The sequence below is a fragment of the Triticum urartu genome, chromosome 6A (assembly GCF_056163025.1).
Source record: "Triticum urartu cultivar PI428250 chromosome 6A, HENAU_Tu73, whole genome shotgun sequence".
Taxonomy (NCBI): Eukaryota; Viridiplantae; Streptophyta; class Magnoliopsida; order Poales; family Poaceae; genus Triticum; species Triticum urartu.
In genome coordinates this window covers 572,876,912-572,892,564 of record NC_141878.1, presented here as the reverse complement: position 1 = coordinate 572,892,564, position 15,653 = coordinate 572,876,912, and the positions used below count along the sequence as shown (strand labels likewise).

Genomic DNA, 15,653 nt, shown 5'->3' with positions numbered 1-15,653 from the left:
TGACACTTGCCATGACCCTTGTGATTGCAGAGAATACACACCCGTGCCTCCATAGCTGAGTATTCTGATCCATGCCTCTGCCACCGAATTTTTGTGCATTCGGAGGGTTGACGATCGTACGTGCCTATAGAGGCTAGACTTCGGTGCCTCCGGAGCCTGCAACCTTGTGCCTCACGTGCCACGAGCCGTGGCTTTTACGTTCCGCCGGAGACACACCGCCGTGGATCTAGAGACTTCACAAACGTGTCTTTTCACCTGAGTGTTCGCAGGCATGCCTCTGGCACCACACTTTTGTGCATCCAGGGAGTTGATAGCTGGCACTGTGGAGGCTTCAACGAGGTCCGTGCTTGTATAGACTGCAATTGGATGCCTCCACCGCCTGCACGCACGTGCCTCAAATGAGATTTGCCCCCGTGTTGTGGCGCCACACCCCCGTGTCTCTACAGACCGCGCAACCGTGCGTTTTTAACTGAGTATTCGGACACATGCCTCCCCCACCAAACTTCTGTGTATCTGGACAGTTGATACCCATGCCTCGTGAAGACGCACGTTTGTCCAAGCCGTGACTATTCCACCACGTCTGTCGAAATCTTCTAGATTAGGTACGTATATATATTGTCGTCTTTATGGATCGTAAAACCCTAACCCTTTTCCCAGATCCACCGCACAGAGACCTGCAATGGAGGCGGCACGAGCTTGGCAATGGAGATGAAAAAGCGTGCCTCTAGCAACAAGAAGACAAGGTTCGCCGCTGTACCCGTGCCTTCTAAGCTCGTTAAGAGGAGCGGCTGTGGCTCGCCCACTGGATCCGAGAACCATGTTGAGTCTGGTCCGGACTGCATCAGTGATCTTCCCGACGCCATCCTTGGCGAGATCATCTCTCATCTGCCCATAAAGGAAGGCATGCGCACACAAGTTCTCGCATCTTGGTGGCGCCGCATTTGGCGCACCGCACCACTCGATCTCGACTTTCGTGTGATCCTTGATACTCGTTCTACCAGATCTCTAGAAAAATCTATTGCCAAATCATCCACGTTCTCCCAGGCAAGAAAATCGTCCAGGAAACATACGTCAGAACTCACTGCCGACATCTTTGTCGCAACTGCCACGGAGAATCTGTCGCTGATGGCTTCAGTCTTCCTGTATCTATCCTCTCCGATCACAGGGACCCGATTCGCCGCCTCTGCATCCCGACAAGCTACCTCCTGTGCGAACCTTGTGACATCGATGAGTTGTTCCTGACTCGGAATCTGGACCAACCCCAGGTTTTAGAGTTCTAACATATATTCCCAAAATTCTTCTACCCAGTGCCCAGGCAAGCACGCAGAATCCCTTCTTCTATGTCGTCGCCACCGGCATCCATCTCGAGATTTCGCTCGTCTCTCCACACCATCACCTTTGCCATGTGCAAACTAGAAGACAATCTTGTAGAAATGCTTTGCCTCCCACTGCTCAGGAGACTTTCGCTGGTGGAGGTTTATATATCGGGTGTCTCCTTGGAGAAGTTCATCCACCACGGTTGCCCTGCCTTGGAGTGTCTGCTGCTTGTTTGCAACAAGAAATTCTGCTGTCTACGAATAAACTCAGCTAGGCTTGTAAGCATTGGCATTCGTTCCGACGGAGGAAAACTGACCATTGAGGATGCGCCTTCCCTCCGGAGACTGCTACATGATTCTGTAGATGCACAACTAGAGATAACAGTTTTGTCCGCACCTGTGTTGGACACACTGGGAAAAATTTCTGAATTACCCAACGAAACAAATATCGTTATTGGGACTACAGTTATTCAGGTACTTCCTCTGCACGTTACTTTGACCTGCGCTATTCAAAAGCTCTTGAGATTCACATCCACGAGCTAATAATATAACGTTATGTGCTCAATGAAGGGTCTTTGCATAAGCACTACTAGGAAAAGGGCTATAGATAGGATTGATACTAATGGCGCACCAGGGAAGTAGTGCGCCACTACTATATACTAATGGCGCGCCTGTTGGTGATGCGCCATTAGTGTGGAAGACACTAATGGCGCACCAGAAACAGGGTGCGCCACTAGTATTAATTTTTTTTCCATTTTTCCATACATACTAATGGCGCATCAGGTCGACAATGCGCCATTAGTAGTTCTAACTAGTAATGGCGCACCAGGCAGAGAGTGCGCCATTACTGTAATTTTTTCTTATTCTTTTTTTTGCAAAACTACTAATGGCGCACCGTCTCACAGTGCACCATTACTAGTTTAAACTAGTAATGGCGCACTATTACATGGTGCGCCATTAGTATATATATTTATATTTTTTACTTTTTTGCAAAACTTCTAATGGCGTACTTATGGCGCACTAGGGGGAGGTGTGCCATTGCTAACCCTCCCCCACTCCACCTATTCCCCTCGCACTGTGGCCTCCCTTCCTCCCTCGCCAGATCCCGCACTCGACCCCAACCCTACGCCGCCGCCCCCTCCTTCCGCCGCGCCTGCACGCCGTCGGCGACGCCGCCGCCACTGTGGTCTTGCGCTGCCCCTGCCGCCGCTGCCGGCCCTCCGCCGCGGCGCGCCCAGCCGGCCAAACCCTCCGCAGCCCCCGCTTCCCCTAGCGCGGCCACCGCGCTTCACCGCGGCCATCGACCATCTCGTGCTCCGTCGTCGTGCCGAGGAGCTGTGCCAAGCTCTGCTACGCCGTCTTGGAGGATTCGTTCGAGCTCCACCTCAACTCCGGCCCTACCCCAGCGCGGCCCGGATCGCCGACTCCTCCTGCTTCCCCCAGTACACCACCTCCCTCAAGTGTACGTGCATCCTTCCCCCAGTACTCCTCTTCTGCGATAGGAAATGCTTTGCGTTACGAGCCTGCTAGGGATCCTGCAGTAGAATCATGCTTGATTTTCAGTATGGCCTTTAGTTTTGTAGGATTCATTTTACCGTGGCTTAACTGCTGAAGAATCTGCAAGTGCTCACAACTGCAACTTCGATCTTCAAGCACTGTTGGTACGACATGAACTGGACTTCTTGTGCCAAAATCTTTTAACTGCGTATTTTTATATTAAAAAATGTTTGGTTCTGTTCTAGAGGAAAATGATCTAGTGGTAGTAGTAGTAGTTCTGAGCATTTGGTTGTTTGTCTATTAAAAAAAGTTCAACTAAAAAGAAGTGCAAGCCACTTTGGTGCTGAAATGTGACATTGCCATGGATGATTGTTCTGAATGGTTCACCCACAACTAATGGGCATGTTTAAATGCAATGCAAGTGCAAATGTGAAACTTTAAAGGAGTTGCACTTTTTGCAAGAGAGAGATAGCACAAGAGAGAGATGGCACCTTTTTTACATGTCTCATTGTAGTTGCTTGAAATTTTAATACAATTAGCCTGAAATAACAGGTAAGTTGCCCCCTATGGGTTTACTCTTTTCGCAAACAGCACGATCCATGGCTCATACATGCATGAACTATTTTTTATGGCTATATACTTGAAGTCTTGAAGTACATATGGCGTAGTTTCTTTTTCAAGTTCTTACAGGAAATTGTGTCGTTTTCCCAACTGCTTATCTATGTGTGAAAGGAGCTAAACTAAGTTTTTACAAGTATCTCCAGTCATTTAGGGTCTGTTTGGATAGTGTCCACACTGAATCGTGTCTGGCTTGGAGTCTCCCTAAACTATGCCTGGACAGTGTTTGGTTGCTGTCCTGGCACTGTTTCCATGCCTCGTTAAGCGGAGAGGGGTGTGCAAGTTTTGTCACCTGTTTTTTGTTACATATACTTCGGGTGCTGTTGGGGGCTTCCTGCTCAATGATTTTGCAGGTACCCCGAGAGGCCCTTGAGTTTGCCAGAATGTCGATTAACTTCCGTTCCGGCAAATTCGAGTACTCCATATGTCCTATTTTCAGCAAAGGTCATGCTGAAATTTTCCGTGAATTTTAGCATGACTTTGCTAAAAATAGGGCATATGGGGTACTTGCGACTAATGCATGGGCCGGGGTATCTTAGTACTTAATCTGTAGATTTCCAAAATTGTTCCTTGGCAGTTATTGGAAACTAGCTGTATTCCTCTATCTGAGATATTCTGTGTACATGCAATATATATCCAATCAGTGGGACAAAAAGCCACGAGAAAGTAGAGCTGGACATGTAAGATGCAATCTACTAATGCTTCATTATCACCCTGTTATGCTCAGCCCAACACTCCTAGTCAAGATTGGTGATAGATAGATATCATTCCCATCTTTTGTTACAAGCTAAATTATGTTCCTTGACTCCAAAACCCTTAGTTAGACCATCTGCTACTTGATTAAGTACTAATATACCCCAGCCCTAAATGATGAAAGCTTAGGCTTTTAGGGTGCCTTAGCGTCGACAAACCCTAAATGATTAAACCTTGGCTTTTAGGGTGCCTCGGTGTCGATAAAACCTAAATGATGAAAGCCTAGGCTTTTAGGGTGCCTCGGCGTCGACCTAGGTGGCAATAGAGCCAAGTGATTAGTGCCAAGTGATTAGGCCCAACCTAGGGTGCCTCGGCATCGATAAACCCTAAATGATGAAAACTTAACTTGGCTGCCCCGGATGCCTCGGTGTCGATGAGAACCTAAATGATGTACACTTAGGCTTTTAGGGTGCCTCACCGTCGACAAACCCTAAATGATGAAAGCTTAGGCTTTTAGGGTGCCTCGGTGTCGACAAACCCTAAATGATGAGACCATGATCTTGTTCCTTGAAAATAACCAACTTTTTGACCAAACTTTTTTCCTATTTAGAGCGAAACATGGCCCACAACAATGAGGCCGGTGGTTCGGGCAGCAAGCAATTCTAGGAGCTATCCCAGGATATGTCGTCATCATCATCGAACGACGAAAGTCTCCCGGCGGAGTGCGACTGGTGCCACGACGATCGAGGTCTGTGCGACATGCCTCACCTGGACGATGATCGACGCTTCAGCATTAAGCTCGAGGAGACCTTCGAAGTTGAAATGGTACACAACGACGACAAGTGTTATTTTCATAATTAAGCATGACTTCAACTATTTCAACGTGTAATTTATATCTTTTACAATTCGAGTATAGCTTATCCCATGCCATGCAAGACGCTATCTCTTGGAGAGGATGGATTTTGAAGACCATGAAATTTCTGAAACAAAGAAAATTCACCTAAGGACTCATCACGATGTGGACTTTGAAGTAAATCTATATAATTCTGAGAGCGTAACCCATTTTGGTTGCAAAAATTGGGAAGCATTTTGCAAGATGTATGGTTTTGATGAGGGTATGCTTATCACCATGGATCTTGGTAATCCTGACATCAACTAAGACAATATGGACATTTGGGTCCTTGTTGATACGCCTCCAATTCTACCGCTATGTGAGTTTCTCAAACATAGTTATTAGCTAATTTATATTGTTTATTTCAAAATAGTTGACAGCTTATTTCCATTGACAGCTTATTTTTATTGTTCAAAGAATGTGCGGGAGATGGTAGACAAAACCCACTACACCAATGGCTCCGAATTAACAACTTACAAGGAGAATAATCATTTGGTCGGATTTTGTACTGACATTGAGAATTACAATATCTACAATCAAACTCCTCAACATTATGGTAAATACCTGCCACTAGTGCATGTGTTCAACTACGGTAACTACCATGGAGATACCTTGGTAAGATTTTTACTATTACGACATCTGTGCATCTTTTGCATACTTCTAAAACTAGTACATCATTGCTAACTATGAAGTTATTACTATGTTTTTCAACAGATAATCCCAGAGAATTGTGTGCCTCATATGATGTATCTGAAAGGTAGTGTTAATGTTTTGAAGATACAGCCAGGTCGTCCTACGAATCTCAACTATCCATACGAGATTTCTAAAAGAAGTGGAGACATGAAAATCAAAGGATGGAAAATATGTATGGACAGTCATAAGGAGCTTCTTGGAAGCAAAAGGAAGCGAAGCGCAAGAATTGGAGACAGGATGTTCTCCATTCTCCATAATGGAGAGTCAGGGTCTATATTGTTTTATGCTATTTTAGCTTAAATAGGGTATTTAGGTCCTGCCTAATACTGATGATCATGTGCTAAGAACAATTAAGTAGGGTTGGTTCGAAGACTATCAAGATGATGATCGTATGACATGTTATGAATAACGAGTAGAAGTTGTATGATGATGATTAGTAGGACTTGTTAGGATTAGTATTACTTCTGACAAACTCGATACTCGCGGTCTTGAGACTTGTAATGTTTTATCTTTGTTCGGTCTTCTGAATTCAGAGACTAATATGATGAATTATATTCGGAGACTAATCTTCTATTGTATTCGATGAATCTGATGCTGCTGTGTGCTGCTGTCTATATTCTGTCTAATAATATATTTTGTAACCTGCGCAAAAATCAGAAAAGGAAAAAAAACCAAATATCCATACTAATGGCGCATCACCACCAGGTGCGCCATTAGTATGCCAAAGGATACTAATGGCGCATCAACAGAGAATGCGCCATTAGTATGACAAAGCCATGCTTACGTATGGCCCCCCGGGAGGCACACTAATGGCGCATGCTGTTACATACTAATGGCGCACTAGTTGGTGCACCATTAGTAAGATATACTAGTGGTGTGCTACTAATGGCGCACTGGTAATGCGCCATTAGTAGGCAAAACCAGTGCGCCATTAGTAGGCTTTTTTCTAGTAGTGAAGTAGCCTACACGCGGTGTTGTATTCCGTCAAGACCTTGTTCATCTCACAGACATGCTTTAATCTGAATGAGATTGTTGACTTGCTGTGATGCTTTCAATGCTTGCAAAACTTGTTTATCGAGGTGATGATTTCACACACGTTGAAAGCCCATGCAAAAAAAGCATAATATACTGGCACTAACTCTTAACTTTGCTCTTCCTGTGAGTTTAGGGAGGAGGATGGGATCAAAGAGGTATAACAAATGAATGGCGCCAAAAGCAGCGGGTGTTTCTCAATAATCACGACATTTGTTTGAGGACATTAACGCAGGAAGACTATGATGTCACAGATGCAAACACTGAATTTGTGACATTCTTTATTCTCAATGCTAGGATGCTACTGACCATCAGGCTTAAGTTTGGCCCGCGCAGAGATTTCACTCATGAATTTTACAAACGGCAAGAAGAGGTACTGCAGATGGACAAAAGGGCTTCTAATTGCGCAGAGCTTAAATTAACAACAACTTGCGAGCACATCCACATGGACTTAAAAAACACAGGTGTTGAATATCTGGATTTGCCAAATCCATTCAACTATGGATGCTGGAAAATAGGTCTGAAGAGATGTACATGCTATATTGAATGAGTGCATTGTGTAATCATGGTCAAGCAATTATGTACATGCTTTCTGTTTTCAATATCGATCATATGTTTCTGGACCCTATGATAAAAGAAATCAGCTCACACATATGCTCAAAAATCAAACTAGTATCCTCTTATTTATCTGAGTTTCTTGGCATGAAATTCTATCTTTTAAAAGCAACATGCGTCCACTGCAAACCTGCAACTGCTTCAACCGCGCCTCTCCGAAGGACGTCTCGTGCACCCCACGGGAAACGAACGTGCATCAATAGGTTGTGAAAATCATACGTCCGTGTGAACACGTCTCTGAAAACATTTGGAATGCTGTGATAATGACTTAAGGTCAGCAACGAACCTCCAATCACTTTTTAGATGCTGGGTTTCCATTTCTCATTATCAAATTGAACAAAATTGATGCATCCGAAGAATTCGTCAAAGCGAAAGATTACGTGTCCCTTTTAATTACAGACATCGTGTCCCTCCGAGAGACCGTGTCAGAAATGAACATTTCGGAAAATAGTAGCACGGTCTTTTGCCTCATTTAAACATACACCAGTGCCTCTCTCAGTGAACAAGTAACTTAAAGTGTTACGAAAACTGAGGCACTTCACTGCATTTTCTCCTTGGAAAACCGTGCGCACCGTGGCTTCACTCCACTGTCCCTCGGAGTGGCCATGTCATGTGAAAACAACTAGGAGAACACAACTAGGAATGGCCGTGTCATGCGAAAACAACTAGGAGAACACGACTAGTAATGGCCGTGTCATGTGAAATCAACTAGGAGAACACAACTAGGAATGGCCATGTCATGCGAAAACAACTAGGAGAACACAAAAGACGCTTGTGCGTCGTCCGCACGTACATTTAGAACACAGAGGCCTTTCCATGCGTCTCATTCTTATCCTTACAGGACGATGCGCACCGTGGCTTCATGTCCCTGTCTCTCGGAGAGACCGTACTAGGGAAAAATACTTCGGAAAACAGAAGCATGGTCGTGCATCATGGATGTGCACAACCTGTCTCAGTGAATGCCCCACTAAGAAAATTTCAAAAACAGAAACAAAACCGTGCCTTATATGCATGCAAGTCTGTGCGTGTTGGGGTCGTCCGTGCGTGCCTCTATGCTCCTATAATAAGCCTATAGCCCCATGCCAGTGAGCAGACGCGTATTATAACTGTCTGCTCTGCTTTGTGCCAACCCAGACCGCCCCCTCCCACTCACCCGCTGTAGCGTTCATCGTCTCTTATCTCTCGATTCTCCCTCTAGATTCAGGGTTAGTCCATTTTTCTTAATTTCTATGTGAATTTTTCGCTACGATTAGTTTTCCTCTCTGTTGGTTTCGTCTCTCCGTGATTGAAAGCGACGCATATGCGCTGTTATGCTAGGAATTGCCTGGAAATTCATTGTGATCTAGACCAAATCAACGCATTACAAGGGCGAACCTGTACAGGACCCGTGCCTCTTAAGGGCGGAGTTGATTTGAAGTCGGCGTTTGTGCCTGAGAACGCTATGAGCTGCAGCGACCTGCGGCGTCCAAGTCACAGGTGAGCGATGAACTTTGTCGAGGGAGGTTGGTAGTTTAAATTGAAGCCCGTTAGGTCTTGCAAACAACACCGGTGGCCAGAAGTCCAAGCGAGTGGCCAGACATTGAGCTCTATTTCTTAACCGGCCACAGGGTGTTGGAGGTCGGCGTTTGGGGTGCTGTTGACTGGCAGTCGGGGTCTGTGCTTGAAGATAGTGTTTGGGGTACTGTATGCTGGAGGCAAGGTTAACGTTGATAGATCACCCGTTTCAAATACCACCTAGCCACACATGTTCCGGTGGTTGGCGTCGGCGACGGTGGCGTATGGTCGTTGTTGCTGGGTGCAGCTCCGACCAATTTACATATAATTTTAATGTTACAAACACTCCTTTGAGACGCCTGATGATAGACTAATGTTTCTCCTTTTTGACTGAAAACAGTTGCCACTCCCAATGAATGTACCATGCCCGTGTGTCTGATAGTTAAACCAGCCACTTCAAGCATGCTTCTCTTGGTCAGAGACTTGTGCCTCTACACACTGCCCCTGCATGCCTCACGAGATAAATTGTAAAAGTTAACATTTCACAGCAAACTACGCAAGACAACGAGCATCTCCCCGACTTGCTGGAGATACGACGGTTGCTAAAAACATAACTGCTGATTTTATTTTTAATTTTTATAAAGAAAAACCACGATAAAAAACTCAGGATGTGCACAACCGCACCACCAGGGAGATGAGACCACGATCCAGAACCCACGATGAACCACTCCTTTGCCGCTTCCCCGCCCTTAAATTTAGACTTCCTCCGCGGCCTTCTTACACATAAACAACAGAAATCGCCATTATGCTCCCACTCATTGTTCCCCACAAAAAACCAGGTTGCAGAAGGACCAACTGCTCCAGGCCATGGGATTCATCAAGGAATTGAAGGAGGTGCAGGCCCACGGCAACACCAAGTTGCACGTGATCCACACCAACGACTTACACAAGGCGGCAACCACCATCGAGCAGTATGAGAGACACCTCGAATTCGAGCACCACAAGATCGTCGGAGTTGATGTGGAGTACACCAACGACATTGGCGAAGATCAGAAACCAGCCCTCGTCCAGCTATCCGTCGGCAAGGATCATCCGGTGTTGCTCTTCCAACTGAGCGCCGCCGACAAGAACTGCACCAGGTTCCACAACTTCGTCGCCGACCCCAGATACACATTTGCTGGCTTCTCCATCGATGGCGACATAGAGATGCTCGTGCGCGTCGGACTAGAGATCGCCCACTTCGTTGACATCCAGAACGAATGGAGGGTGCCTACAGCTACCAAGCGTCTGGACTCCCTTGGGGATGTCTCAGGCATCATTGTCCATGACTACTACAACAGCATGAAGAAGAAGCTCACCAACGCATAGCACCAGTGCTGGGCGTGCATGCCCCTATCCATGAGGCACATCGAGTACGCGGCAAAAGATGCTTACGCTGCGTACGAGATATGGAGCCGTCTCACCATCATCCAGGAAGGCCTCCGCCGGGATAAACTCGAGAAGGAGCAGACCAGGAAGCGCGCAAGGTGCTGGGGCGACTACGACTACTGAAGCAGGTGGTCCCGGCCAAGAAAAGTAACTAGAAGATTGCTCGTGCCATTCTAGATTTCCCGTTAGATTTGCTTTCTCTCAAGACTGCCGTTTGCTTGTTCTAAATTTAGATTTGCTTGTGTCACAGTTAACCTTGTAGTTTGCTTACAGTTTCCATATCTACTGAACAAGTTTATTTCCAGTGCAATGTTGCAGTTTTCTATTATTAGAATATATTGGCGTGAATTGAAAAATATAAACACAGTACAGATAACCTTGTAATTTTGCTTCCAATTTACATATCTTCTGAACAAGTTTATTTCCAGTGTAATGTTGCAGTTTTCAATTGTTAGAATATATTGGCGTGAACTGAAAAATATAAACACAGTACAGATAACCTTGTAATTTTGCTTCCAATTTACATATCTTCTGAACAAGTTTATTTCTAGTGTAATGTTGCAGTTTTCTATTATTAGAATATATTGGCGTGAACTGAAAAATGTAAACACAGTACAGATACTATACGATTAGCGTAACGCACAGAGCAGGTACACATAGCAATCCACAAAAACGACGAGCATGCAATGCACTAGTACCTTTGTGGGTGCAGCGTCGAAATGCAAGGACAACAATTACAGAATGCTCCTAAAAGTAGTGCACAATGTTCTAACAAACGAGTGCACACACAAATATTAAAAATCGTTCGTATGGAACACTTTGGAAAAACATTTTGAATACAGAGGTAGGTAGGTGTTTATTCTGCTTGGAAAACACTACTTACGCCCGTCACCCTCAGAGAAGAACACTATAGAGACACGGTTGTCCGTCAATAACACCAACTAGCTACTTAAAAAACCCACGAAGGCTCTTCGGTGCCTCCACTCCTATGGAGACCACATGTTACGTCGACCCGCTGGCACTAAACATGACGTCACCGAAAACGCAGAGGCAGAAGCGTGCCTTACGGCCAGCTTCCGACGTATCGGGTCTATGAAGATTTACTTCATTCTTAACATTGGAGGTGACTATCGCAAAGGCATAGGCTCCATCATTCACCTCCGTGCCTCGGCAAGAACGACGACCATGCTTGTAACTGTAAAGCGTATAGGACACCTTAGGGACGACCTTGCACATGTAATTCAGTGCACGACTATTTGTTTGTGCCAGTGCCTCACATAGCACCATAGCACGAATAGACGTCCGTGCAATCACATAGGTTCAACTCCGTGCATCACGTAGCATCGTATATGTGTCTCTTGTTTCGCCTCTAGCTGTATGAGTGCTTCTTGCAGCTGCATGACGACGCCTCTCGTTGCTTCTCGTTCTTTCCGACAATCTCGTAGCGTCAACTTCAACACGGACACAGAACAGTTCCTCTGAAGAAACACAACACTGCTCCTACCAGCGATTGTATCACTGAAAACAATTGCCACTCCCAATAAATGTACCACGCCCCTGTGTCTGAGAGTTAAAGCTGCCATTTGAAGCATGCTTCTCTTGGTCAGAGACTTGTGCCTCTACAATACATACTGCCCCTACATGCCTCACGAGATTGTAAAAGTTAAGATTTGGCAGCAAACTACGAAAGAAAATGATCATCTCCACAACTTGCTGGAGATACGACATTTTAAAAAATACAACTGCTGATTTTATTTTTATTTTTTATAAAGAAAACCCACGATCCAGGACCCACGACGTGCACAACCACCCTTAAATTTAGACTCCCACCGCGGCCTTCTCACACACAAAGAACAGAAATCGCCATTGCTCTCCCACTCATTGTTCCCCACGAAAAATCAGATTGCAGGAGGACCAACTGCTCCAAGCGTTGGGATTCATGAGGGAATTCATGGCGGTGCAGGCCCACGGCAACACAAAGTTGCACGTGATCCACACCAACGACTTGCACAAGGCGGCGACCACCATTGAGCAGTTCGAGCGACACCTCCAGTTCGAGCGCCACAAGATCGTCGGAGTTGATGTGAAGTACACCAACGACCATGGCGAAGATCAGAAACCCGCCCTAGCCCAGCTCTCCATCGGCAAGGATCATCCGGTGCTACTCTTCCAACTGAGCGCGGTCGACAAGAACTACACCATGTTCGACAACTTCCTCGCGGACCCCAGGTACACGTTTGTTGGCTTCTCCATCGGCGGCGACATAGAGATGCTCGGCCGCATCGGACTGGAGATCGCCCACTACGTCGACATCCAGAAGGAATGGAGGGTGCCTACAGCTACCAAGCCTCTGGACTCCCTTGGGGACGTCTCAGGCATCCTTGTCCACGACGTAGAGCTCACTAACGCAGAGCACCAGCGCTGGGCGTGCATGCCCCTGTCCATGAGGCACAACGAGTACGCGGCAAAGGACGCTTACGCTGCGTACGAGATATGGAGCTGCCTCAGCATCATCCAGGAAGGGCTTCGCCGGGCAAAACTCGACAAGGAGCAGACCAGAAAGCGCGCTAGGTCCTGTGGCGACTATGACTACTGAAGCAGATGGTCCCGGCAAACAAAATTATCTAGAACATTCTAGATTTCTCATTAGATTTGCTTTCGCTCAAGACTGCCTTTTGCTTGTTATAAATTTAGGTTTGCTTGTGTCACAGTTAACCTTGTAGTTTGCTTGCAGTTTACATGTTTTTTGCACAAGTTTATTTCCAGTGCACCACAATAGGCACTTATTTGCCTATGTTCCTCTGATACCAAGGGGACCATGTGTAACTTGGCTTCACGTCACTTTACGCAACATTCTAGACGTCAACCAAAAGATTCACCTTCTTTCTGATATGTTCATTAATGAGGCCTAATGCCTTCGAAAACACATGGAGCTCATAGTCCATGCTCCCCACAATGAAAATGTGTCACTGAAAGCTTCTTTAAAACAAAGGCACACCTTCACGTCCTTGCATAACGATCATTTTCGTGTCCATACCTCCCTTGAAATCACGTCTCCGTGCCTCCAGTTAGTTACGTGCATGCCTCGACGTCGGGTAACACCGTACCTCTCTCGAGTGTAACATGTTAAGAAAGTTGCTGAGAACAAAAACATCAGCAAACCGAGCATTACGTCCACCCCACTGGCACTAAACGTGACGTCAACGAAAACGCAGAGGCAGGAGCGTGCCTTACAGCCAGCTTCCGACGTATCGCAGACGTGAAGATTTGCTTCCTCCTTAATATAGGACGTGACTATCGCAGACGCAAATGCTCCATCCTTCACCTCCGTGCCTCAACAAGAACGACGATCGTGCTTATAATGGTAAAGTGTATAGATGATACCTTAAGGAGACATTAGGGACCACCTTGCACCTATTTCATACGTGACTGTGCCAGTTCAGTCGGCACATTCATGCCTCTCACAAAAGTAATTGCCATGCCTCTGCCACACAACATATAAAACCATATGCAAGATATAAAGTAACAATTCTTTCTACACTTATAAAACCCCGAATGTCCTGGATAAATGTCGAATCCCATCTTGCGGTAAAACCATGCAAGACGGTGCTTCTCAGAAGCACATCTGTGACTTTTTTGTGCATGTTGTTGAGTGCCTCTCTAGAATCTAACAATGTTGAAACCATAATCAAATCTAACCACACTGAAATCTCTAGAATCAAATATGTGCCCTAGTTGAGACGTTTATTTTGTACTTGAAACTGCAATCTATAATAAAACAATACAGTGTAATAAAACATACGCCTTCTGACCCAAATATGGTACTTAAAACTGCAATTTGTAATAAAACATACACCTTCCATCACAAATTAATTCGCTCAACGCTGTACTAACTAGTACAACGTGAATTGTACTTCAAAGTTGACACATTTATTTTGGACGGCGTAGTACTACTACTTAGGAACAAAACACGATTGTTTGACATGGAAACGAAACTGTCTCCGTTCTGACAACGACGATTGCTTCACATTGTTCAACCTTTACAGACATAGAAAACATGAAAAGCATAAAAAGCATGGAAAAGCAAACATCTACCAACAAAACTACACTACTCCCCGTCGTCGGAGATGTCCACTATCTCCATTCTGACATCGACGTCGTTAGCCTCCGCCTCCTGCTCCGCATCCAGCTCGTCGAAGAGCACATCGGTCTTCGCCTACTCTTCCCGGAGGAATCGCCGGTTGGACTCCACATACGCCTCATCTTGGATGGAATCCAGGATAGCGGTCTGCTCCGCCGTCAAGGCCGATTCACCGGGATAGAACTCCGCCTCGTCTTCCTCGTCACCGTACTCCTCGTCGTCCTCGTCTTCCTCGTCACCAGCCTCCTCGCCGTCCTTGTCCACGCCTTCCTCGACGTCCTCATCATCCTCGTCCACGCCTTCCTCGTCGTCCTCGTCACACCTTCGTCATCGTCCTCCTCATCCTCGTCCATGCCCTTCCTCGTCGTCCTCGTCATCCACGTCCACGCCTTCCACGTCGTCTTCCACCCCCTCCTCTTCCTCCATCACATCTCCCCAACTGGATCAACTCCCTGCATGAGCTCCGACAGATCCCCCTCCACTTCCTCCACCTCCCCAATCTCCTCAGGCCCCGGCGAGTCTGGAGACATGCCCGCTGCGACCCGAGCGGCGCGCCTCGAACAGATGTCCTCCTGCAACTGAAAGCGATGCTCGGGAGTAAGCATCGCATAAGTAGTTATCTTATGCCGAACCATGGCGGGGAACGTCAGAAACGAAAAGAGGACGATGGGTGATTTCCTGAGATTGCCGGTGAAAGAGGGAGAAGCAGGATGATGTCTAGTGGTGGCGGACGCCGCTCGGCTTAAATAACATCTTCTTGACCTCGGGCGATGGAACGGTGACACGCGGCATTCACTTCACCGACGGATGAGACGGCCGTCGGTCCTTTTGGATTCCGCAGTGCCGACACATGGCGTTCACTCTATTAAATACCTCCACCTCCTTCAGAATGGCGTCACCGGAGGAAACGCACGTCGGACCCTTGGGTTTTCGGAGCGGCGTTCACACCGAATACGAGGGGACGCCACGAATGTGACCCCGTGTAATGGATATAGTTGTGTCTTTCAGTGCGAACGATTCAACAGAATCATTTGGAACACCAAGACAAACTAACGTCACTCTACACAATGCGACGCCGTGCCTTCTTGGGACCCATAGCTGTGAGAAGAATATACCACACCAGCGTCTCTCGAATAGCCCATTCCCTGCTTCACAGAGTAAACAGTGGGTATTCACAACTGAACCAATTCCGCTGGGTCTCCCCAATTAAAGAACCTTTGTGCGCTGAACGGTG

The 15,653-nt window shown here is 46.4% G+C and overlaps 1 protein-coding gene and 1 pseudogene across 1 annotated transcript; both read left to right on the top strand.

The window, feature by feature from the left end:
• Positions 1 to 9,717: 9,717 nt before the first annotated feature.
• Positions 9,718 to 10,401, top strand: LOC125551089 (uncharacterized; annotated as a pseudogene).
• Positions 10,402 to 12,214: 1,813 nt separating this feature from the next.
• On the top strand, positions 12,215 to 12,874 carry LOC147966480 (uncharacterized). Its single transcript, XM_087527268.1, has one exon. The coding sequence runs from the start codon at positions 12,218 to 12,220 to the stop codon at positions 12,872 to 12,874; it is 657 nt and encodes a 218-aa protein (XP_087383394.1). The 5' UTR covers positions 12,215 to 12,217.
• Positions 12,875 to 15,653: the final 2,779 nt, after the last annotated feature.

Bases quoted from the DNA above. Each gene is read 5' to 3' on its own strand.
- LOC147966480 (XM_087527268.1), top strand. From the start codon at position 12,218: ATGAGGGAATTCATGGCGGTGCAGGCCCACGGCAACACAAAGTTGCAC.